General features: G+C 43.8%; 1 protein-coding gene across 4 annotated transcripts; it reads right to left on the bottom strand.

Annotated features, from left to right (window-relative positions):
* Window positions 1–25,545, bottom strand: PUF60 (poly(U) binding splicing factor 60). Of its 4 annotated transcripts, none has more exons than XM_084282294.1 (11): window positions 25,431–25,545; window positions 14,838–14,933; window positions 12,988–13,077; window positions 11,921–11,971; window positions 7,654–7,815; window positions 7,145–7,237; window positions 6,006–6,219; window positions 5,469–5,659; window positions 1,898–2,033; window positions 1,188–1,423; window positions 1–432 (listed from the first exon to the last, which is right to left on the bottom strand). In XM_084282294.1, the coding sequence occupies exons 1-11, from the start codon at window positions 25,455–25,457 to the stop codon at window positions 133–135; spliced, it is 1,596 nt and encodes a 531-aa protein (XP_084138420.1). In that variant the 5' UTR covers window positions 25,458–25,545; the 3' UTR covers window positions 1–132. The 4 variants fall into 4 exon arrangements, with proteins under 4 accessions (XP_084138420.1, XP_084138421.1, XP_084138422.1 ...); XM_084282295.1 differs by lacking the exon at window positions 25,431–25,545 and adding an exon at window positions 20,134–20,242; XM_084282296.1 differs by lacking the exon at window positions 25,431–25,545 and adding an exon at window positions 18,345–18,363.
* Window positions 25,546–25,953: the final 408 nt, after the last annotated feature.

Genomic DNA, 25,953 nt, shown 5'->3' with positions numbered 1-25,953 from the left:
TAGCTTTCTTTGCGCTTTTATCCAAACTACAAGTACATCACAGAGATCTGCGCTCACCCTGGAGCATTCTTTACACATGGCTAAAAAAACAGACAGGCAGAAGGGGTAGGGGTGAAGTCCTCCAAGTAGAGTTCATGCTGACAGGTCACTGTTATCAAATCTCTCCTGGTCATACACCTCTGCCACCACCTTTCTTCCTGCAAACCAGCGCCCATTCAAAGCCTGAATGGCTTTGTGTGTCTCTGAGGCCATGGAGAACTCCACAAAGATCTTGACAATGATCTCAGCATCCTCCTCTTCTCCCTGCTTCTCCTGGTAGATGATGACCCTGTTTACAGCCCCAAATTTGCCACACTCTTCTGTCACTTCTCCCTCTAGGTCATCATCAATGTCCTTTGGATCCACCATGTTGCGAAGCACCATCACAGTGGACTGCAGAGAGAAGAAACAATAAAAGTGCATTAATAGAATTAAGACACTAAAGTTAAATACAAACAAACAACCTAGCAAGCTCTTCTTAGACACATCTTAGTTCGAGTCACCTGCGCTACAATCTCATTTTTCTTGTGCTGTTGCTATCCAGTCAATTTTACTTTGTTACCTTCAAGAGTTTTTTTTTGTTTAAGATTTTTCCTTATGTCTGAATACAGTAGGAAGTTTAACTTTTTTTTCAGACCCCTGACATTTAATGGCTGACCAGGTACTTTAGTTAAAGCATCAACCACAGCGTAATAACACGAGCTTTTCAGAGTGCCTGCAACACACCTTTTGTACATATCCCCCACTAAACCTTTTTATAACAAAGCACTTCTCTTTATCACAGAATAACAGATGATTTAAGATAGATGATCAGGATCACCTGATCCAAACCTAGTTCTCAAGCAAGGCAACCTTGAGTAGGTTGCCCAGGACCATGCCTATGCAGCTTTTTAATATCTCCAAGGATAGACTACACAACCTCTCTGTGCAGCCTCTGTATGTTTTTGCATGTTAGAGGCCCAGCTCTACCACATCCTTTCTTCCCACTGATGGCTCTACCCAACATCACAGTTTAGTGGTCATGGCATTTCAGAGTCAGTTTACCAAGTATAAAGCTGCAGAGCTACACCACATTAAGATAGACCTAAAACTAGTTATCCCGTTTGCTGATAACTGGAACCAGCTCAGGGTAGCCACATTACACTCACCTCTTGTTTACGAAGCAATTTCTGCATCACCATATGACGGGCACTGCTGCCAGATATGCTCATGTGTTCCTGTTCACTTAGCATCTCTGGCCTCTCTGACTCCTGGAATACCTCCTCCTCTTCCTTTTCCTTTTTGACCTCCATCAGGCCCAATGCTGGGGGACTGGCCAGGATAGGATTCACAACTCCCACTTGGGGGATAGTGACGGGAATCGGAGGTCGGGCAGGGGTTACACCTGTAAGAGTACAAACTCTGTAGCATAAAGAAAAGAACTGGTGTTCTGCAACATTCGAATACACACCAATCAGTAATAAAGAAGATCAAAGAAACTATAGGGTTTTATTGGCTCTACACAAACAACAAGCAGGGAGGCATACACAGCAACTTGGTCAACAATATGGGATATATGCACTCAATATATTCATCATATGCCCAGAAGTGAGACAGAGTACAGGTCTTTGCATGGGGTAACAACTATACACACCCAGAGTTTCATTCAGGGTACTATGCACACACTGCTGTGAATCTCATGTACCTATTGTATCTATTATATATCAAAAACTCCTGCTATGCTGTACAGTAACAGCTCCTGACAAAGCCAGGGAGGGAAGAGGATTTCAGCTTCAAATTCTCCTTAATCGTGACCCAAGCTGTAAAGAACCGTGCACTGTAACAGTTACAGAGCTGACAAAATGAGGAGTAAACATACCTGTAATGACTCCTGGTGCCTGCGCTGCCATTACAGCCTGTGGCAATGCCCCTAATGGCTGGGCAAGAGTCAGTGCTGGAGATACTAGCCCAGGGGTAGCCAAAGTGCCAAGAACTGCAGCTCCTGCCACTGCTTCCTACAAGGAAAAAAAAAAAAAAAAAGCACTAATTCTGCATCAAGAAGTCGTGTTATGGGTATGTTCAACTGAGGCTCAGCCCTTGTCACACTTAAGGAAATACTAGGTATATAGATTCTGAGGATGACAGCTCCCCAAGGCTACTATAAAAAAACAAACAAGCAAAAATCTATGCCACCCACAGAAATGTGGAAGCTATGAGATGTCAAGAATTGGAAGAGAAGTGCTCAAATTTCACCTGTCCTCTCAAGCTGCTAGGCAGGTTACTGAATGAAAAACATCACGGAATTCAGTACAGGATCTGCAAAATGCATGCAATTCCAGGACAGGAGGAATCTCTACTTGCTTCCACCTGCTGATGCTCTAGAAGACCTTAAGAGCTCCTCAACCAACTGCTTAAAGCAATTGAGAAAAAGGTACTGTTTAATAGTACTACACAAATAAAGCTTTTCACTAATGCTAAGGGATGTGATCCACTTAAGCATATCAACCCACTGCCTTTGATGAAGCTCTTCTTCAAACTTTCAGCCTTGACAACTAAAGCATTTTTAACTCTGTTCTGTTGTCCATATTGTCTGAACCTCTTCTCCCATTGCCTGCATGTCTCCATATGGACCGTACATGAGCAAAAATTAGATACACTTTGCAGCTTTTTTCCTACAGTTACACCAAGTCACTTTCTCTAGTTTTTCCTGCATATCAGGTTTTCCATTTCCCTGAATAACTATGTTTATTTGGATTATAGCAGGTATAAAAGAACATCATTCTCATCTCACTCTAGATGAGCAGAATTCAACCATACCACTTAACTAGACGAAAACATTTCCATAAAGCTATCAAAAATAACACACGTAATATATCCTAGGATCCCTTTTGTTTTGGTTGTTTTCCAGGCTATTGAACTCATAATGTAGTTATTCAGATCCTTCTCTTTCTGTTTTCATGGGGATCATATAAGCCCTGACATATCAGAGCAAAAATTCTGGGGTTTTGATCCTTAAATGTCACATTTCGTACTCAGCTGGTAAATGCTGTACATGTTTCTTACTCCAGTCTTCTCTGATACTCAATTCTCCTCTACATTAACAATGCTTTTCATCTCCGTGTTACCAACTAATTTCATTAGTACTCTTTTCCTAACGCCTACAATATGATTGCTAATATTTTTTGTGTGTAGAGATAAATCAAGAACAATTTATAAGTAACTTCACCAAGAAAGTGAAGTGTAAGCAACTTCTAGCACAGCACTAGCATGTCTTCTCACCTGGTTATGCTCCTTGATGTTAATTATAGTAGCCTTGGTCTTATACGCATATGGGTCTCTACTAACTTCTGAATTGTTCATAGAATATGTAGTAAATATTTTTGCTAATTAAGTGCAACAGTAGTCTTAACAAAGTTAGTTATGTTCATTTGATGTTTTCCTAAAACACCTATATGCATCACGTAGCTGTTTGTTCTTCCTTTAAAGCTTGTATTCAATCTTTCCCTACCACTGGTGTCAGAAGAAAGTCCACAGATATCAGTTTTGTATCCTACCTTAAACCCAAGTATCATATTTGCTATTCTTCAGTCATACAACAATAGCCTGACTTGACAGACTAATTACAAAAAACCACGAAACTTAAGTGTACAACCACATGTGATAAACTCTTGGTGGATACAAACCCACCAAGGTTGCAGTAATTCCATGTGTAGCATTAGCCAGTTTGCCTTATGCTTCTAACGCAGGGGCAGAATACTTATGTAAGCATTCAGTGCTGCAGTAAGACTACCATAATGTTGACTACTCTGGTAGTTAGCTGCATCACTTTTTTCTTAAATAGACAAAGAAACTTTCTCTAATAACTTTAGTTTCTCATTTTCTGTTGCAAGACTGACTTTTTTTTTTACTGTGTAAAAAAGTTTAAGTGTGGAAATGCTTCCTCCTTCTCTGACTTGCACGTGAATTCCAAACTGCAGTTGCATTTCAGATCTGAAGTTGCATCTCGTACTTGAAAGTTTCCCTCTCACGCCCATGATTTCTTCAATCCCACTGAGTTTACTGATTAACTTATCTGAATCACAAAAAATATATGAAACTAAAGCCCTTACAGACTACATTGGCCCATGTTCTTACTAACAATAAGATGTTCCATACAGGAACTGTACTGGGGCCATGACCTACAGATGCCTTTTTTAAAAAAAACAAAAACAAAAACAAAAACAAACTTTTTTAACCTTTTAATTATTACTCTTTTCTCTAGTTATCTAAAACTACCATCATGGCAAATCAGACAGGTAATCTAAGTCTCTACAATGTCTAAGTAAAGGGAACAAGACTGCCGAGTATCTCTGAGGTCCTTCAAAACCATTATTCTATATACAGAATTTAAGATTTTCCTAAAGTTTTCCTCAAAGTAGCAAATCCTGCCATATTTTACAGAAAGAAATGATAAAATTTATACAGAGATCTCTACTAAACAGAAGAGTTAATAGTTCTTCCTTAAGGTGATTTTGATCCAAAACGTAGCCATACCTCAGCTTGCCTCCTTAGTCAAATGCAGATGTTTCCAGATTGTAGTGAATTTACTACTTGGGACATGCAAACCACTTTGGAGTTTCACGCAAATAGCAGCTTCCTCCTCCCCCTATTTTTACCTGTACCTTGTGATTCAAAGAAATATTAGTACCAGGTATAAGCTGGACACCTCAGCAGGTTTATTTTTTATTTTTTTTCTTCTGGCTCCAGAGCATCCAAGAACTGAACAGTGCTAGAACTTGTTTCCTTCTTGGGCAGCAGGGATGCAGGAAGAGATCCTGTCCCCCAAGGCAAAGAATACTGGCACAGGTATGCAGGTTACTTTGAAAGGCAGTTTTCCTCCATCAACACTTATAGGTTATAACCAGGAGCTTCTATTATTTTGAGCAAACTAAGTTTGAGAACTGCTAGACTCCTGCATCGACATCCAATTCTGCTGAACCCACTGTATGTCCTGCTTTCTGGACAGCTTAAAGCCATGATGGACCAACTTTCAGCTTACTATACAGGCAGTCTTTTCAACAGCAGTGTTGCTCATGCAACTGTTACTGCCCCCACTGCTGTCTGACTATTCACATAATATTTTAAGGCATTCTTTTAGCCTCTGTCATAACCACATCCATAATTGTTTGTATGCCTACCAACAAGGAATCCTCTCCAATTTATCCTGTTATTTAAAAAATAAAAGTTCTGCTCAGGCGGGCCAGACTCCATTCCAAATGCTGGTGTATCAGATTTGCACAAGTGTGTCCTGGGTAAGCTTCTACATGTGAAGTCCTGGAAAGAGTACAATCTAGGCTTGAAGCCTTCACTCAAACTACAGAATACAACTGGTTGGAACAGTTTGCATGCCTATTTTTAGCAGGGTGACAATAAACATCCACTTCTTTCAGTCACAGCAACTTATGTCTTACCTGTGCTGTAATCTTTGCTGTCGCAGCCGCTGCAGCAACAGCTGCTGCTGGAGGTAATCCCCCTGGTGTAGCAGGTGTCAGGAGTGGCATTGGAGGAGTCACAGCTTTACCAACTCGGAGATACTGACCCCCAAGGTCAAAGAGGTTCATAGAGGAAACTGCATCTTGAGAAGACTGCGCTTTCTCATATTCTACAATGAGAAGGAGGAATATTTGCAAGTGACCCTTTTTACTCCTAAATTCAACTCTTACTGCACAATTATGATTTATATTTGTTTAAAAAAGCAACCCCTCAGTGCTTAGCTTGCTCATCTCACTCCTCTGATCACCTAAGCACTGTTGAGAACAGCAAGCATAGCATAATCTCTCAACCCCCATAAATGGTGAGTAAAAGTATCTGGCTACTAATCAGACTTTTAAATACAAATTTATCTCTATCGCATTGTTTGAAGTAACTCTTCCACTAGAGTAAAAAACAATGAGGATGATCCCAACTACCTTTCTTATCCAAGAACAAGTATCAGATAGACATTTTACCAATGAAACCATAGCCTTTGTGTTTTCCTGTCGTGGGATCTCTGGCTAGCGTGCAGGATTTGATCTTTCCAAAGGCCTCAAACACACTCTTGATGTCATCATCTGAAAGGTCCTGATGAACAGAGGCCACATAGATGCGGTTGAAAGCCCGTGCCTCTTCTGCTAGCTGGTCTATAATTGGCTGTGCCTGACCTATATTACTAGGTCTCCCCACCTGCAGAGAACAGGAAACAGTCCATTAAACAGTCTGAAGAGCAACAGCATGACTTGCCAAGACATATAGTAGGTAAGCACTCAACCACTTGACTTCCTGTGCAAACCACATAACCCCTCATAAGGTCAAAATTAACAAAGGGCAACAGCTGGGACACAACCTGCTTTGTGATTCTAGAAGTACTGGGAGCCTGGACTGACTCTGTCCTCCTCCTTCCCCCTTCCTCCTAGGTAAGTGTTTATCTTCCCTAACCTGCCAAAGACCAACTTCCAAGAAGCAAAAACAATGCTGAAAGCAAAACACGTTTCTATAACCTTATTTTGAAGGCTCCTAAACCCCTAACACTGCAGAAATGCATCAGAGATAGATGCAGGACATAAAACACTTTGCAGGAAATGCCAGCTTTCTTCCCAGATTTCAGTCTCCAAAATTCCACCTTTCAGAGATCATCTCCTACTTATTGCCTGAAAACACACAGCTACAAACCTTTGTTCTTTTCAGCTTGTGCTGAACGCCTCCTTTTTGTATGGCAAGATACTTAAAATTCCTCATGCTACTGACAGGCAAAAAAAGCGCTTGATGCTACTTATCTACCATCCACAGGCACAGCATATGAAGAACACAAAGTATCATGAATCATCTTTGTTTTGTGCTTAAGTAATTTCCATACTATGTGTGTGCGAGGGGGAACTGCCAGCTGATAAGAACGAGTTTCTTGACTTTATTAGCATGCTGGGTGATTCTCCTCAGAGAGTGAGGGACCAACAGACACTATATACTCAGCAGGTTGAAAATGAAGATTTATCAGGGAACAGGCTTCAGGTTATCTTCCATGCTACAGTGCTAAGGGAAGCATTTCTAGGCATCAAAATCTTTATTCGAAGTAAAGAGAACTAGGAATTTTCAGGGCATGCCTGTTACTCACCTTTATATTTCTTCCTCCCAACATGACAGAATTCATCTGCTCCAGGGCCAGCTGAGCAGCTTCAGGCACCTCATATTCCACAAAAGCAAAACCCTAGGACAGAAGGAATACTCCTGTTGAATTGTACCAGTCACATCTTGTCAACACCAGTTCCTGCTAATGCAGCCAAGAATTCCCACATACTGGATTCTGACTATTGTGGTCTGAGAAGTCTTTTCCTTCAAGGCTACTGTTTTCAGAATCTCTCACACCTAGAGGCCTAGCAGAGAAAGGCTACTGCATATAGGACTGCTAGCTGTTTAGCATCTTTTGTGCACACCATACCCATGCACATATGGTTCCCAGTACAGAATACTGCAAAAATAAGCAGAGTGAGCAGATACAAACAATTTCTTAAAATCAAATGCTAAAGCAGCCTTCTGTCTATGACAAACATTCTTTCTTCTCCTGGATATATTCACAAAAGCCTTGGAGAGAATAAAAACATCACTTAAGGCCTGTTAACCAACCTTGTGTTTCATCGTAACCGAGTCCCAGGACATATCAATGCTTTTTATGGGTCCAAATGGGGCAAAGGCCTGGCGAATGGTATCTTCTCCAAGTTCATAGTATATGGAGCCCACATAAACACGACACATGATGGCCAAGGCGCGCTGCCTCTGAGCTGCCATCTGTATTGGAAAGAAGAACTGGCTGGTTAGATCAGGGGGTGGTTATGGATGTCAGGACCTCCTTCCCTTCCTCCTTCCCTCCCAGGAGCTATGACCCAACAGCAGGTAGCTCCTCACTGGGCTGCAGCACAGCCTGGCACACGTAGTAATAAAGAAGTATTTTCCTGCTCAATGCACAGACTGCTGGAGCGGATAAGCAGTACAGCTCACTCCTGGGGCAGTCAAATCTTTGATGGGGTCTGCCACTTCAGGAGCCTTAACTCCAACCCCATTGGTAAGGTCTAACCCTCCCCAGCATGATCGCATCTCCAGCAACACTTGCAGGAGGAGGAAATAACTTCATTCTAGGACAGCTTCCCCCTCCAGGCAGCAAAGGTCTCAATTCTAGGCACTATCAGCAATCCCTCCCATTCCCTCCCACAAGGGGCAGCAAGAGATCCAGTATTGGGCACCACCTACTCACTCCCTCCCCCACCCCATCCTCCCAGGCAGCAAAGGATCTGGAATTGGGTACCTCCTCCCCACCCCCTCAAGCATCACACACCACCTCCTCCCCTCCACCCACCCCAGGCAGTACAAGATCCAGTACTAGGCACCACTTCCACCACACATTTCAAAAGCAAAGCAAACATGAAAATAAAAAATAAAAATCACATGGTTAAATGAAACTTCTTAGTTAAGTGTGTGGTGCTAGTACTTATCACTGCCTGTTGTTACTGGCTCAGATAGTGGTGCAGCCCCCAAAGACTCCGCCCTTATCAGTTTCGGTGCAGAGAAGGTCTCTGTGCTACTTTCTCCTAAGTATGCCTGAAAACCTGTTTGCAAGACAAATCCAGAAATTTCTTAAAGCAGGTATCCAAAAAAGCAGTATCCTTCAATTATTTTTCACCCATATTACAATTCCAAAATTGCTACTACTAATAAACATTATTTTGGAAGATGCTGCCTACTAAAATCACAGGTTTGGCCAGCATATCCTATCAGCACGTCTTGGGACCAAGGCAGAAATGAAGGCTCTGTACAGGCAGCTAGCTCCCTATGATCAGCAAGACTGAATTACAGCGCACTGGAGATGCGCACAGGGCTTCGTTCCTGTTCTGCATGGAACAGATGGAACAAACATACGGCAGTAAGGGCTACGGACTGTTGCAGAGCAGGCAAATGCAGCATTAAGCTTGATGCCTTTCTCCCTTCCCAGCACTACAGTGCTTGGCATGAAAGTAGGGAATGCTGGAAGCTGCGCCTTCCCCACCACCACTGCTCAAGGGGGTCTGTAATCGAGGCCTTTACAAGAGACCCACCTTTGGAGTGCTGCAACAAGCATGAGCACAATGAGCTCTGACGTGTCTGGGGATGTTACATGGCAAAACAGAAGGGACTGCAATTCATCTGTGATAGTCAAAGGATTGTGGACATGAACAGTACCTGAAGAAATCCTTCTCCCCCGTAACACATTAAGTGACATCGACCATAGGAGGAAACGAACTGTAAAGGTTCAACTCCTATTATTCCATACAACAGGGATACTATAAACAGGAATGGTTCTCACCCCATACTGCTGCTCCTGAAGTGTATTAAACTCGCCTCTTGACTGGGTTTAATATTTCACACAGTTAAAAACAAGTTGCTTTTCAATATCTCTGCAATGCTGTGACTGGGAGGACTATGGCACGTGTACACGCAGGACAGCTGACATGTTGTCTCCCAGGTTCTCCAACACCTTCACAGCTCTGGTGCATGAAAGCCAGTGATCAGTAGCCCCTCAATCTGTGTAGTGCATCCATTTACAGGTTCAGAGCCATCACCATTCTAACCCAAGTGTCTGAGTGAAGTGCCTCACCCGTGGTGACACAGACTGTGACAAAGATTTAGTGTTTTACTAGGAGTGCTCTTGGACAAGACACTGCAGCCTTGCACCAGGCAGAGGTAATTCCCACCTTCTGAAGCCTACATATGCAAACAGGACATTTCCTTCTTTTCAGTTATCAATGCAACAGCGGCAAGAAAAATGGCATTTGTCCCCTCCCATGGCAGCAACCGTTACGGGAGGATATCCACATCTTACACTGCTGCATAGATTCTAATGAAATAGGTGGGGCAGAGCTAAGAAGACTGTTATGTTACATCTGGAACATATTAGAAATCTGGAGCTACAAAGGCAGAATTTAGGGAGACCACACTGACTACAGGCATATACGGATCACTAACAGGAATCAGCGTCAATTTAGGGGAAGTGATGTAATATACACCTGCGAACTAAGCACAGGACTAAGTGTCAGGAACTCATGAATAGGAATTTTATTGCTTTCACTAACTATATTAAATCATTTTTGCTGGCCACTGGCCCTTTTACTCGGTGTACGAAATGGAGCTTAAGGTATCTGCAGTCTTCATTGGAAAGGCAACAGCTAATATTTGTACGTATGAAATATTGCTGATAAGTACTTATGAAGGTTATTTTAAGGACAAGCCAAAACATCGTATTGGAATGGTGCTTTAAATGAAAGAGGCAATGCAAAAACATCACCACTAGCTCCAATTTTAATATAACAACGCCAGGAAATTGTGCTCATGTTGCTGAACTGACATGGGAATCTTGAGCTGTAATTCTTAGCGGATTAGGTAGACAGGAAGCTTTAATCACAGGCACTAAAATACTGCAGTAGGAAGTTCAGACTGCACTTCCTTCATGTAGGAATCGATGATTCTTGTCAACAGGAAAACGTGTTGTACACAGGCCTGTTTGCATTTCCTACATTCCTGATGGGCTTTGGGATAAAGCATTTGCTGAGAAATGAGTACCAAAACTATACTCAACTGTAGCACAGCTGAATGGTTCAGAAGACTCCTACATTCTGTCCCATCAGCAGTAGCCTCCAATTGTCTACAGTCTTAGGGAAAGGATTCACAATATTAACTATGCCCCTGAGGCTAGTGAGAAATTAAACATTTCCCGTTACATTATCAGTAGGTGCTTTTCATCTATTGCCCAGCTGTGAATACGAGCTGTAAGGTTTTTTTTAAAGCAAAATTGGTGCTGTTAATACTATTAAGTATGCATCTACATTGACTGGTAGAAGTTTCTTGGGCACAAGGGTTCAGAAACCACCTGTGCAAAAATTGACGTTGAGATAGGTTTCTATTCCAATCCAAACTTACATATACCCATAGATTTTATTTTGGCCCCCCTGCTGACATGCTACCTACCGTGACAGTGTTATAGGAGGGAAAACAGGTGTTTTTAGATTTAGTGCAGCATTCATTTTGGAGGACAGGCCTCCAGTTGCATTTTACCAACTCAACATTGCATTTTAGCAAGATGGGAAAATACTTGTAAATGAACCTTTGCATGCAGAGTGGAGGTTATAGGACACTTTCTGCAGTGGCCATTGTTCAACATCTCTGGAAAAAGGAGGGAATTGATAATCCCAGGTAATCATAGAATCGTGGATCATATAATTAAGCTCTTTGTGATAGCCGATTAGAAACTCCATCACTAAAGGACCACACGGGTTCTCTGAATAGTTCTGCAGTTCTGTTACTTCCATCCTGCTTTTTTTTGTTTGTTTGTTTTTAAACTTTACTTGAAACATGACATATTCACCTAGTCTGGAAACATGCACAGTAAGAGCAGTCTTACAACCTGGGCTACAATATGTTCTGCAAGCCTGTAGTGCCCCCATCTTCCCCAGCACCATAGCTGCCAGGCCTCTGGTGCCGTGAGTTCACTTCATAAGAAATTGCCCATTTGTGAGTTACCTTGGCAGTTAGTTTTAGGTCAGGACCTCAGAACTGTAGCATCCCTAGAAATGCAGCTCCCACAATTTCACAGGTGTGTTCAGTACTGTTCGAAATCTAAAGCTTTCTTTGCCAACTGACTCCAGGACCCCGACTGCCAGTGTCACAGCAGACTGCACCCAGCCCAGGATGTTCCTCTGGGGAGTTTACACTTTGCCTCTGCTTGTTGTGCTTGTCCATAACAGGTGGGTATGTGGGAGGGTTGTGCTGGGTTGAATTAAGAGCATTGTATTACCACTACATACTTCCCCACTCTAGGCCCTGACTAAGACAAAGTGCCCAAGAAGAAGTGAATATGTCTATTGACCGATTGTAAAGGTGAGAGAGGATCTCCAAAGCCCATTGTCACTGCTGCCATCTGAAAGACAGTAAAGACAGAGTTCAGTCTGTTGGAGCTGAGCATACTACGGCTGTTTGTAAAAACTCAAGCAGAGCGGCGGCACAGGGAACCTGCGAGAGAGGCCTCTCCTTCCTTGCCCCTCACTGCCTGGTCCCAAGGACTGTCCAGCGCTGGGACCCTGCAGATTCCAGTCCCACCAGGTCAGGGTGGAGTTGTGCTGCTGCCACTGCCTCAGGAAGCAGGGTCTTCTCCCAGGGGGGACTCAAGGCAATAGTAACCTCTGCAACCACTGTCGTTGATTCACCCCCAGCATTTAAAAAGGAGCCCCTCAACTAGATCAGCCACTCAGAAACATGCACAGCCCTGAAAGGCCAGAGCTGCTTAACGTGGCAAGCACATCCACAGTGACACTTCATTAAAAATATCCAAGACCCCAAAGCTGTTATTTTGGGATTCCTAACTTTGAATAGGAGGCAGTGATATCTGTTCAAGAAATCTCCAAAGGAAGGGAGATTTAAATGGCTATTAAGGGTTCTCCCAGTACACAGGCCTTCCAGCGTTAACAAGAGCAGCCAACTGAACTTCTCAGTGAGGCTGGCAGGGCACCTGGGTGAAGGGGACAGAAATGGGTCTGCACTGTTGGTAACATGAGGGAGAGGGGCACCCTCCCGTCAAGCAGAAGAGATGGGGCAAGGATATACAGTAACCGTAGGCACCACCTTAAATGTAAGTTGAAGGTGAAACCTACAGCAAATTCTTTGGCTTCTGGTGATTCAAGAAACATTTAGGCAGCCAACAGGTGAGAAAATTTCTCCCCAGCAGGAGAAAGAACTCCAGGGGCAATTTGTACAGGTGAGTAAAGGGCATTTCTTTAGAGGGCTCAAGACTGTTTACTTTAATTTCACTGTGGAAACAGAAGTGCTTTCACCTGGCTCCGGGCAGGCCTCAGGGCTGTGCTCTGGTTCTAAGTGCAAAAAGAACTCCACCTTGTTGGGGAGAGTAAGACAGAAAGAGCATCTCAGAAGGTCTCTCACCTGCAGGTTGGTGAGTTGCTGTTGCTGGTGGGCGATGGTTTGCTTCACCAGCACACTCTTGATACTCTGCTCCATCGCATACTTCTTTGCCTAGGAAGAAATACAGACTTTGTAGTCACAGCCTGATACCGCGGAACAGGGAATGATGTTTGACTTCACACCATAGCTCCCCAGAACCACACAACTGGCTGCCAATGGTGCTTTCTGATGCTCCAGCCCTAAGCTCTAAGGCACTGAACATTAGCTGGCGGCAAACAGCTTACTAATGCCTTGGTCTGCATCTTGGAGTTGCGAGCCCTGAAATACAGCATAACGCTCGAGCAGAGGATTGGATGGACTCAATCTGCAGCAGGCACAACGTTAGGAAAGCAGCATGCACTACACACTCAGCATTTCCCCTCTTCCTCCCTCTGCCCCTTAGATCCCACCAGAGCACCTTACCTGCTGGGATGAGGGCAGGACAGATAGCCTCCTTCAAGTCCTTTCCACTCAGAGAACATCTGGACAAAGAGGTTCTACAAAAGGGAAGGGGGCTCCTAATCCCCATGCCCAGTCTCTTTACTGTGCACTACCCCTCCCTTTCTTTATTGTATTTGGACTATTCAAATTTGGAGGAACCACTGCTCCTGCTCACTAAAATGCTCCAGCTCTCTTTCTCCAATTCCTAGCCTGAGGACACAAGGCTGAGTTGTCTTTTTTTGTTCAGTCTTCTACAAATTTGACAAAGCCTGAGCTTTACACCCAGTGGAGTTAACATGAGGCTCTTTGTCAAGGGAAACCTAATACCCGCACGTGCCTGTTCCCAGCGGAGGGTACAAACACATTCAGCCAACCCCTCAGGCACCTGCTTTCCATGGCTGTACGTGTTTGGGAGGTGCCAGGGAACAGTAGGCTCTAAACCGTGGCTTTGAGACGTGTGCTTCAGAAACCTGGAAACGGACAAGGGGATTTACATCTGTCAGCTATGGAGAAGCCAGAGGAAACGAGGCCGTTTCACACTGTGAGCCAAACACACACACAAGCAGCTTCAGCATTACGGGAACATTCACATGAAGCCTACCCAGAACAATGCTATACTTGCCTCAACTGAATACATAAGACACCTATCCCACAGTTCCCACATTCCCTGGTTTTGTTTCCTTCCCCCTCTTTTCCCAGTTCTGCTCTCCTCAGCAAGCCAGGCACCACTCTCACCAGCAAAGTGGGCCAGAAGTCAGAAGTAACCTCCCCCCTGGCTGTACAAAACAGGACCAACAACCAAAAATCAGAGCTGGTCTGAAATTTTATCTAGATTGAGACACATTGACTCAAGTGGGGTTGAAAATACTTGCCACATGCTACTGGGTCTCTTTACATGGAAAGGTGCATAAGGGAAAAACAGACTTTGTAATGTGGTGTGTGGACAGAATAAAATATCAGCTGGAGCACATCAGAAACCTTTTTCTTGTGGTGTACAGTCTGCTCTTCACGGTAACTTTATGGCAGTTGCATATTGTCTCAGAATTACAATATGTTCTTAAGTTGTTATGATTACTTATAATTTTTTTGTTTGTTTTGGTTTTTGTTTGTTTTTAAAGGAAAAGCACTCCCCCTACCACAAAAGGGAATTCCATGTTGTGCTCCCCAAAAAGCATCTATAAACTCCAAACCAAGACACAGTTCTTGGGCACAATTTTGAAGATGCGAATCCACACAGAGCACAGTCATTATCCCATATGTAATCTTGACAGGTGATTTTTTTTTTTTTTTTAAATAACATCAGGAAAAAATGTAAGTTTCAAAAAAAAAAAAAAAGAATCAACCAACCAAAAAAGAATGCTAAGATGTAAGTTCATGTCAAGTATACTCACTTTCTGGAGAGCTTCCTGCTGTTCTGGTGTGAGGGGAGGAAGCCCCAGCTTAGCTGCTGTGCTTTGTCCATTTTCCATCTTAATGGACTCTGTACCCTAAGGAAATAGAAACACACTCATGGAAAAGCCATTCTCACAAATCTGACCCATTTCTTCATTCCCAGAAACTCAACACACTTGTCTTAGGAAGACTTTTTAGCCAACTATTATTAACTCGTGAAAAACTGTTCTTTAATATTATAGCCACTTCCCATGGGAGAGCTATTCCACCAACTGTATAAATTGATGAACAGGTTGGATACTTAACCTAGAGTTCCCTTAACAAATGTTCAGTGCAGAAAAATGCAATAAATATAAGCCTTCGCTTATATCATCTCCATCCTACATCCCAGTAGTTAAATTCTATCAGATGTAACTGTATATTCTTGTTCCATCTCTTCTCATACCAGTTTGTTACCCCTGATTTCTCAAGTTCTCTTTTTAAATTTTCTCTTAAAGTTTTCCAATTTCACACACTGTTCTAGGTACTGAGTCACAAAAAACATTCCCATACCCGGTATGATGCATATTACCTGCACATGCAGATATCCAAACCCAACATTAGAGCAGACCTAGAAAGAAGCTTCTGGGCCACTGGGCTAATTTTTTGTGTGATTTCATAGATGTACACGCAACTAACAAACCTTAGCCTTCTTTGGGTCTTAGGTACTCTACTGACTTCTTTGCCTCATGCTTCTGCTTTACACTGAAGTTCCTTCCTGTCAAATAACTGCTCAATTATTCCTACCACGTTAAGTAACACTAAGTTTCTCTGAAGTATATACATAAAACTGGGTTTGGTTGAAGTGATTCAACAGCTTGTGTCTTTCTGGTAAGCATCTACCAACTTGTATCCTTAAGGAATTATTCTTTAGCGGCCCAAACACAGTCACATAATTGATAGTCAACATAAAGGTGAGGTTATCAATAAAAGCCTGTTAAGATATATCTCAGTTCTCCAGTTAAAAAGAAAATAAACAAGAACACTAAACACTCTCTAACAAGAACAAACCAAAAAAATTAAAAAGGATCAGACCCATTCAGACAGCAAAACAAGAACAGCTTTCCTGACACGGCAACAAAGCTGTCACATGGGGAAAAAAATAGTACCAAAGTAGTTGGCATCTTAGCAGAAGAACAGCAAGTATTCCTGCTCATTTGGTTCCCATCCATTCAAAACAGAACATTGGCTCACAGCACTCACTAGTGAGTTTTCCTGCAGGCACAAATGCTTTTTAAAGACCACTGATCTTCTCCAGGAAAAAAAAAAAAAAAAAGAAAAAACACCACACAATTCACTGGAACATCAAGAGCCTACTAATATAACACCAAAACAGAGAACAACAAAAAGCTATTCTAGTATACAGCCAATGCCTCAGGCAGGAAAAACGCAGTTTTTCGGAAGCAGAAGATCCTGCATCACGTCTGCACACAAACTGCACATTTCATTGCATCTTCTTTACCCTACCACGAGGCAAAGGCGAACACACGTTCCTGAACAGACAAGCTGCTGCTACAACTCTCAGCATGAGACGACAGAACTGTCAGCTAAGCTTCGTGATAGCAGAGTGCTTCAGGTCTGAGCACACACCTCAGTGAGGAGGGCCTTGTGCTGTACACCTGACTGCTCAAGACAACACCAGCACAGTTCCCTCACTGTGTCTGCCATGGTAACAGTACAGCACAGGCCAGTTAGCCATTTCCTCCAGAAACACAACTGCATTGACAGTCCTGTTTTTCACTTACATTTTCTGATTTGTTTTATTTACTGATAAAAGCAGAATGTTCAGCTTTTGCCAGGGAAGAAAACTACAAAATAGCTGTAAGATATTTTGAGCAGGTAGATTCCTTCCATAAGTGATAGATACCACCTGAATATAAGTGAAGCTTAAGCACATTCACAGTATTCTCAATATAGGGAAATAATTTGTTATTTTCATTGAAATTTAGAAATAAAACAATGTCAAGTTCAAGAAGTAAACAGCAGAAGAGGTGAGAGAATAAATACCTTATGCATTCTCAGAAGACATTGTAGAGGCACAGACTCAATCTGGTAACAACCTTTTTAGTCCTCCCACTAAAAAGGAGTTAAATAAGCCCTCCTCCTCCCCCCAAAAAATTCAAGGCCTCCTAAGCTGCCTGCTTTGTCTACAGTAACTGCAAGTTCCCCTTGTAAGAACAGAAGCTTAGATGTGACAACCCTTAAATATCACAACCACCACGTACCTGCCATGAGGACTGTGATCCCCAGCTGTATTTTTTGGCCCATTTGCTCCTGTTGCTCATGCACTGGAGTCATGACCATGGTATTTATTACCTTCTACACCACCACCCTCGTCCGACACTCCTCCCAGATGTTAGAGGGACCGCACCTACTCCTCCCCTGAGGCAGGGCTGCCACTAATCCTTTCCCACAGCTGATGTGGGGGATGCCTGATGCTAAATGCTGCTTAGTCAGCTCATTAACTAAACTTACTTTCCTCTCCAGGTACAAAATGAGGTCACATTCCTTTTAAGAAAGGAAACCCTAATTAGTGCATGCAGGAAAAGGCTACCTTACAACCTGCCACAGCACATACAGTCAGTTCACTTTCCCTAACACACACACTGCTTTTTATGTTCTAACTTACTAAATGCCACATTTGCCATCACATTACCTAGCCATTCTTTATCTTGAAATCCTCTGGCAATTCATTTACCTTAATGGCTCACAGCCAGGGGAGGTTCAGACTAAGCATCAGGAAAAACTACTTGGCCAAGAGGGCAGTTAAGTCACTGGAACAGGCTTCTTAGAGGTAGTTGATACACCATTCCTGACCATGCTTAAAAGGCATTTAGATAAAGTTCTTAATGATGTGTTTTAACTTTAGGTTGGCCATGAAGTAGTCTGAGATGGACGTGATCTTTGTCGGTCCCTTCCAGCAGGAACTATTTTATTCTAGTCTAAAATGACAGCAACTGAAGCATCCTATTGGACTAGAGATTTCTTCTGACGAGATGAACTGTGTTCGTTTTCCCAACAGAATCTTGCCCATTTCTTGTACAGAACTGGTCCAACACTGCTTCAAGTGAACACACTGCCCATAGGGGAACTGCTTTTCTGCAGGATCACTGCAACAGAGGAAGAACCAAGAGTGTGACTACAGCACAATGGTCCCCCTGCTGCAGGCACCCATTCCAGAGTCTGACTGCCTTCTTGGCCTAAAGAAGCAGAATCTGCACCTGCCTTTGTTGTTCACCTGCGTTCTGTCTGTATCATCCTTTTAAATGATGACACTCTCCCAACTCAGTGTTTGCAGCCAACCACTTAACATACTAGAATGGATAAATAACCTTATCTGTTCAGTAGCAGATACACGTTAGGCTGAACGGACTTGTGCCTGTGAAATGATATCAGTATATAAGTTATCATGGGGAAAACCTAAGATAATAGCAGAAAGCATAAATTTAAGTACATCCTTTACTCACTGCAGTTTTTCCAAGATTAGCCCATTTGTCTCAAGTCCATCAGCAACCCATCTGCCTCCTACCAGGCTACAATGCTTTCTGTGTTCTTTATTAAGGGCAAGGAGTAGGATCTCACCTCCCTTAAAAGCAAACAAAACCACAGGATGAGTTTGATGATGTTCAGAGATATACAACCTAGATCATTCTTAATCTCTATTTTATAGGATCAGTTCAAACTTCTGTTTGTGTCAGTCTCAAGTTTACTGTGAGGCGTTTGAGAGCATTTTAAAGGAACCATGAACACTGAAGTAGAAGCCAAATAAACCCTCCCAATGTAAAAATCTGTTCCACAAGCATCTGAATGCAGTGTTCTAGGGTTGCAGTTACTTCACTGGTTCCTATAGATTGAACTTCAGAGCTGCTTTAAATAACCCACAAGGTCCTGAAGAGAATCGAAGTGCAACCTGATACATGAATCAAAACAGAGATGGTTGGAACCATTTTATGCTTGCAAACTGGGAAACTCAAGTACACAATACTAATCGAAAGATAGTATTGCATAGTCCAGTTGTAGTCCCAAAGCTAGGGAAAAAGAACAAACAAACCAACAAGGAAACCTTGAAGAAAACAGGGAGACCTTCGTGTGGATTCCAACTCTGTGCTTATTGGCACAGCGCACCAGGCATGAACCTACAGACAACACAGTCAAATTGAAAATAATCAGCAAAGCAGTAAGGTAATGGTGACCTGTTTGATGCAGGAAGGCTGTATCATCTCAGAGATTAACTCTGATTGTGGAACACTGAAAAAAAATTAATAGTCATCCTTTTTCTTAACTAACTGGCTAAAAAAAAAAAAAAAAAGTCTACCCAGCTCTCTAGGGGCCCTTTCCCATTTCTTTACATTGTCTGTATGTTACCGTACAGTCACCTCCTGGAAGTTCCTGAGTTTCCTTAGGGAAGGCACCTTTTCTACTGCTATTTCTGTTTCCCCTCAGCTTTTAAAAACTGAGTGATTGCAATGTAGGAGTAATGAGATATGGGACAAGCAAAACAGTGGAAGGCATATCGAGTTTAACAATTCACAACAGAAAAAGCTATTCCAGTGACCACATTTTAGTATGATTCATAAAGGAGAGACTATCATATATCTACATTTAATGTAATTTTAACATTTGAGCTCACTAAAAGGCATAGCTTCTGAATACTGGTTGACAACATCCAACTTCCAGCACAGAGGGAATAATCAAAACTAAGGACGACAAATTGATCTAGAAGTCAAGAGAGTATTCAAGAAGCTAGACCCAGACACTACCTAACTGGTTGGTTCCCAGCTCTTTGCCATCAAATATCCCTCTGAAAAGAGACCAAAAGATACACAGATACACATGCCTACCCCGATCAATGGTACAGCTGTAATGAAAGCTTACCACCACATACCTTTTAACACAGTTTCTTCAAGGAAGATTACTAACCTCTCTGTTACTCCAGAGTATTTGAAAAGCGACAGATGATACAAAGTGATCCCAATCTCTATCGCCAGTCACAGTAAATTGAGACTATCACTTCTCTCTTTCCAGGCACATTAGGGTAATACCACTAACGAGAAAAGGCTTGGCACAATTAATTTGAATCTGCTATGCAGCAACGTAAGAGTAACTGTTGGTGCTTTATACTAACACCGGCCGCCTTGAAAACTGCCTTATTTAAACACATGGAAACAGGAGGGAACAAGAAAAACGCATGAGTTGACAACAGAAGCAGAAGAATGCGAGCTTCCTTTAAAATAGAAATAAATAGAAACTGTATACCTGGTGCTATGAACATTGCTTCTGAGCGTTGCTTGGCCCTTTAAGGTGGTTTGAACTCCAAGAGTTCAGGCACATTCGTTGGAAATTTATTACATGGCTGAGAATTTCTCTGAAGTATAAACACACACAAGAGAAAAAGAAAAATACAGAATCTTGTTTATTTTAGGAACCATAACAAGCAAACAACACAAAAGATTAAATAAGACAGAAGTGGAAAAAGGACTGATGATATTTTAGGAGTCATTAACAAACAGAAGCTTCACCTAGAAATACCTGGCCAGTATAATCAGTTTACTCCTTTCTCTATTATTTGCACCAGTGCTTGGGAACCTGCATTCACCTGAACGTTTTCGTACTGCAACACCCCATGCCAGCAGTGAAGTTGGAAGAAGCATCAGCTGAGTGCCTCGGCAAAGGCAGTATTTTTCTGAAAAATAAGCCTGGTGGGCGAATAAGAAGTCCTCCGTCATGTACATAAAACATTTAAGGATTTTGCCCCTAATTACTATTTAAACTTGTAGATTCAGCTCTAAGTTCCATAACTTCCCAAGTCTTTCTCTGCACTGTGACTTTCTGCTATTCCAAACTACTTTAGTAACTCCTACTTTTCACCACATTTAGACCACTTCGCTCAGATGGAAGCAGCAGCAGCGCTAGTTTCCATTACTGTAAGCGTGTACAACAAATGTGCTACCGACAGGGAGAGCACAGGGCACGTACAAGTTTTTCGTCAATGCTACCAGATGCGCTACACAGAGAATGGGCGCATATTTAAACCTTTCAAAATGTCACCTTTATAGCATCTCATGACCAAAGCGCTTACATAAACATGTTTAAACATCTCTTTCCTTTAGATGAAAAAGGCAATTAAATGTCACTAATGCTGCCAGTAGCATATTCAGTTCTCCCTGAGCACCAAATTCTACTGAAGTAAAACTTTGGAAAACATGAAAAGTCTTAAAAATGCATATAAATGAACTACACCCTCCACCCCCCCCCAAAAAAAAAAACCAATTCCTTCTGATGCTTTTTCATTTGAGAGATTCTTTCTGATGCCTTGCATTTGATAGAACTATTCTCAGTTCCACCAGAACTGAGAAAAAAATACCTTCTGGATGTTACCTGCACATGCAGAATGCTCTGCACAGTCCCGTACCTGTCATGGAATCCACAAGTCACAACATATCTCAATATTTGGCTCTCAGAGGAAGCAAACTGCAGTTTCTGACAATCTACAACACAGTGCTAAAGCGAATTATGACACACACGATCTGATTTCTCTCGACTACAAACAGGACAGTAAGACAAGCCAATACACTCATCCTTTCCTAAAGGAAACACTGCTTTCCCTGAGCATCATCTCACCTCCTTGTCAAGAAATCAACAATTGTTCAATGAAGCTGACAATTTGTCATTCAGCAGCAGCAAGAAGTTCAACAGAAAATGCTGGGTTCTGTACCTGGGTGCACAGGCCTGGACAAGAAGACGCGTGGCCAGAGAGCAGCAGTGCAGAAAGGGATGTGGGGGTGCTGGTGACAGCAGGCTCAATGTGAGCCAGCTGAGTGCTCCAGCAGCCAAGAGGGCAAAGCACATTTTGGGATGCAATAGACACAGCACAGCCAGCTGGTCAAAAGAGATGATTGTCCCACTATATTCAGCATTGGCATCACCTCAAAAGTTGTGTGCACTTCTGGGTTCCACAATATAAAAAGGTTGCTAAGGTCCTTAACACCACGGAGAAGAGGGCAACAAAGCTGGTAAAAGGGCTGGAATGCATGTCCTGTGAGGACACTTGGGTTGTCTAGTCTGGAGAAAAGAATGCTAAGAGGCAACCTCATTGCTTCCTGCAGCTTCCCAAGGAGCTGAAATGGAGAGGGAGGTGTTGGTTCTTCTCCCTGGTAGCAGATGATAAAATGTGAGGGAATGGAACAGAGCTGTGCTAGGGGAGGTTCAGACTGGACATTAGGAAAAAAATCTTTATTGGGAGGGTGGTTGAACCCTAGGACAGGCTTCCTTCCTAGAGGCAGTTAATGCCCCACGCCTGTCCATGTCCCAGAGGCATTTGTACAGTGCCCTCGGTAACTCGCTTTAACTCTGGTTAGCCCTGACATGCTCAAGCAGTTGGACTGGCTGATCTCTGCAGGTCCCTTCCAACTGAACTACGCTATTCCAAGTCCTTCAGCTGCTAAGTGCAGCTGTAGAGCTCGCACGTAGCTTCAACATGCACGCTGGGTTCCCCTGCACTGCAAGTTCTACAAGACCCACTGCTGGGTGCTCCTCTCTCCCTCCCAGAAGAAGCTCCAACAATGCGTAGTGCCAGGCAGAGCGGGCAGTCACTGCACACAAACACACCCCAAAATTAGTTCTCAGGTCTGTTTAACCACCTTGACGAGAGGCATTCACACAAAATTTGCCTTAGCCTCACGAAAATACAAACAGATATACTTTTCCCAAATCAGTTAACAGAGAAACCCGGAATAACAACATCAGTGCCCCGGAACTGCACAGAACACCCAAGTGAACTTAATTTCGGCTGATAAAACATGCTGTCACTGAACTGCCCAACACAGAACATGCATGCCTCCTACGGGAAAGGACCAATTATCTAGCAGAGCTGTGGTTTTTAGACTGCAAAAAAGAATGACAGGTAAGCAATTGCACGAGTATATGGAGTGATGGCAGAAAGGTCTAATTAAACTTCTGAACACTCAGCAATAACGTGGCTGTGAATTTATCCTTATAAATGGAGCTGGTGAGACAAACAGAGAATTGCAGTACCCATTTTTTGGTGTTTATGTATTTAATGAACATCAAGAGTACCAAAAGATCGTAGGAAAAAACATAGAAGTGATGCAAAAAAAACCCTCAAAGTCAAAAAATCAGGTAAGTACCAAAATTGCAATCACTGTTTACCATTCTGAACTACCACCACAGTGGGTGAGGAGACCACCGAGCTTTCAAGGAGCATTTACAATGAAATCGTACCAAGAACCAGTAGCAAAGCTACAACACGCAACACTGACAGTACTGCTGCCAAAAGCAGTGGCACCAAATGTTTCTGACACTAAAATGGGTTAAAATACAAGTTTATTCAGCAAGACGTTAATTATTTAACCAGTTATAACCATGTGACTCCATTTCTACTGCAACAAGGTACCAACTAAATTACTGAATAAATTAAACCAAAATTGCATTAAATATTGATTACACCTTTATAAGAACTCTGCATTTATTGCCCGCTGTCCCCACAGGTGGCACACACAGATAGTCCACTCTACGGTCCCCCAGAAGGGGACAGGAGGCATTAGGTGCTGCACGCCCTCATCTTACACGCACACACTGACTGGGCATGCGGTCAGTATCAAGAAGGGAAAATAAAAGTTGTTGCAGCTACGGTGTCAGGAGGAAGAGAGCCTGCCATGCCGGAAATCTGCCTGTATTGCAGTAACGCTGCGGATAGCAGAACCAGGAGCAGGCAGATGTAACCCAGGAGAGCAGCAGGGTGTGTCACAACACGCTGGGCAAGAAAATGCAGTAGTACGTATCTGTCATGCATATCAATACGCATCTTTCACTGTAATCAACAGCTTTAACAGTTCTATGGTTTTATTCAGAAAATTAGCTGCAAACAAAATCTAAGTTTTACCAAACTCCAGAACTGTGCTGGGTTCCTTTTTATTGAAGTTACCTTGTCCTTAATTCTCAAGCTTTTCTAGATAGCCATCAGGATTTAAATTGTCCCTGAACAACAAGAAAGCATTGCAGCCGTCCTGATAAAAGCAATCCCTGCAGAAGCACTAAAGATACTTTAGGGCAACTTTCTGCTCATATCACAGAGCAGCCTGTCTTCTCTCCAGCATGGACAGGAGATACAGGAGAGTGGCACTAACACTGAACATGGCAGAAAAGATGCCAGTGATCACACAAAAAGCAATTGCTGGGACATCTGAATTCTTCGTTTTAAGGACCATTAACATTAGGACCACGTGTCAGGTTTTTTTGTTTGTTTGTTTGTTTTTAAGCACAAGGTAAAACACACAATGCACAAATCCTGATGAACTAACACATGACACTGGATGTTCAGATCCAGTTTATTTCCAGTAAGATCAGAACAGAACTCACATAAAAACACACGGATTATTAAAAAAATGACTTGGAAGTGCTTTAACTCAATGCGTGAACCTGACAAGAACAAGTGCTCTATTTAAGATGTTTAACAGTTCTGAAGTTCAAAATAAACTTCATTCCACCAAAATTGAACCCATCATGAATAAAAGCATTCAGCACTCTGGCAAGCCAGTATGCTTGTTCCTGAAAGGGTAGAGTAGAAAAGAAAGCCATTAAGAAATATCCCGCTGTGTCACACCAGTAGTCCCTCTGGCCCCCTTAACAGCAGATGATATCTGCAGGGAGCGTGAGAGCCTGGCCACCTGCTTTGTAGTTTCCCAGCATCCACAATTATCGTACTACAGGTCTCCTTCCCTAGCAGCCTGACACCTAAGAGGTTACCTATTTTCATTTTGCACGATTCCTTACGCTACTCTGTATTTCACTAAGAATAAAAAGGACTAGGATGAGGAATGATTAATAACGCCCCACTGAACTACTTAATTTCTACGATTTACGACTAACTCGCACAGAAAGCAAGTCAGTCTCTGAAATGAGACTATTCTGGTGTCTTACAACATTCGTGGCCACTTCAGCAGAAGTCTAAATAACCACCTGAAAGCACAATGAACTCTCAGGAAAGTCGATAATGTTGGGATCATTTCATGAATGGGTAAAATAAACAACAACAAATATAAAAATAACTGCCAGGTACCGGACGTCACGTCCCTTTAGTCAAGAAAAGTAACCCACAGCTCACATTTTAACCTCGGCGGTGAACACTACGCGGCTCTGCGGAAGAAAAATTCCTAATTAAAGTCTCTTAATAAGCCCCACCACCTACCTGGACCTGGTCAAACACGCAGGTTCGTGAAACCATCACACGAGCCGGCCCGCGCGCACCTCAGCACGGGGAAAGCCCGGGCCCCACCCCAAACCCCAAACCCCGCCACAGCCCGGGTGCCGCTCGCCCTGCCCAGCACGCGGCGCGGCGGGCCCGTGAGGAAGGCGGCCTCGGGGAGCGGGAGGCCGCCCGCAAGGAGGCCCGGCTGCACCGAGGGCACCCGGCCCGCCCCCGCCGGCCCGGGAGAGCCGCGGGCGCACCCGGCGGAGGCCGGCACGGTCGGCGCCCCCCGAGGGCTCGGGGCCGGGCCGTGCCGCCCGCCCCGCAGCGCGGCGCCGCCACTCACCAGGGAGATGGTGGTCGTGGCCGCCATCTTGTCCACCCCGTCGGCAGGGAGCGCGGCGCTCTCGCGAGAGCTTCAGGGCGCGCGCGGAGCGGCGAGCTCTCGCGAGCGCTCTGAGGCAAGAGGCGGGAGGAGGTCTCGCGAGAGTTCCTTGGAGCGGCGTGACGGGGGGCGGGGCCCGGCACGGTCCCGGTCCCGTCACGGCCCCGGGCCTCGCCCGCCCCCCTCGCTTCGTGCCGCGTCCCGGGCCCGGCGGTGAGGCCCTGGCGCACCAGCGGTGCTCCTGCTCCTTGGTGCCTCCGGCAGCGGGACTGGCGCTGCTCGGGACACCGCGCGGAGGCGCCGGGAGCCGAGCGCCGCCCGTCCTCAGAGGGCCCTCGGTGTCCCGCAGCGCCGAGCGCTGTCGGCCCCGTGTCGGGATCCGAGCCCAGCCCTGCCCCCGCTCCGCGCTGCTCCCGTCTCTGCCGTGCGAATTGAAATACACGGGAAAGGCCGGGAGTAGAGCAGGTGGTGCTGTCACGGGACC

The sequence above is a fragment of the Netta rufina genome (genome assembly GCF_964035555.1).
Source record: "Netta rufina genome assembly, chromosome: 2".
Taxonomy (NCBI): domain Eukaryota; kingdom Metazoa; phylum Chordata; class Aves; order Anseriformes; family Anatidae; genus Netta; species Netta rufina.
Note: the sequence above shows the minus strand (reverse complement) of the source record. Positions and strands in the feature narration are given on the sequence as shown.

Coding starts and splice junctions, on each gene's coding strand:
- PUF60 (XM_084282294.1), bottom strand. CDS start 25,457: ATGGCGGCCACGACCACCATCTCCCTG. Junction 6,220..7,144: donor TGGGAGGAAGAAATATAAAG/GTGAGTAACAGG, acceptor TGTTCTCTGCAG/GTGGGGAGACCTAGTAATAT. Junction 433..1,187: donor AATTGCTTCGTAAACAAGAG/GTGAGTGTAATG, acceptor TTCTCTCTGCAG/TCCACTGTGATGGTGCTTCG.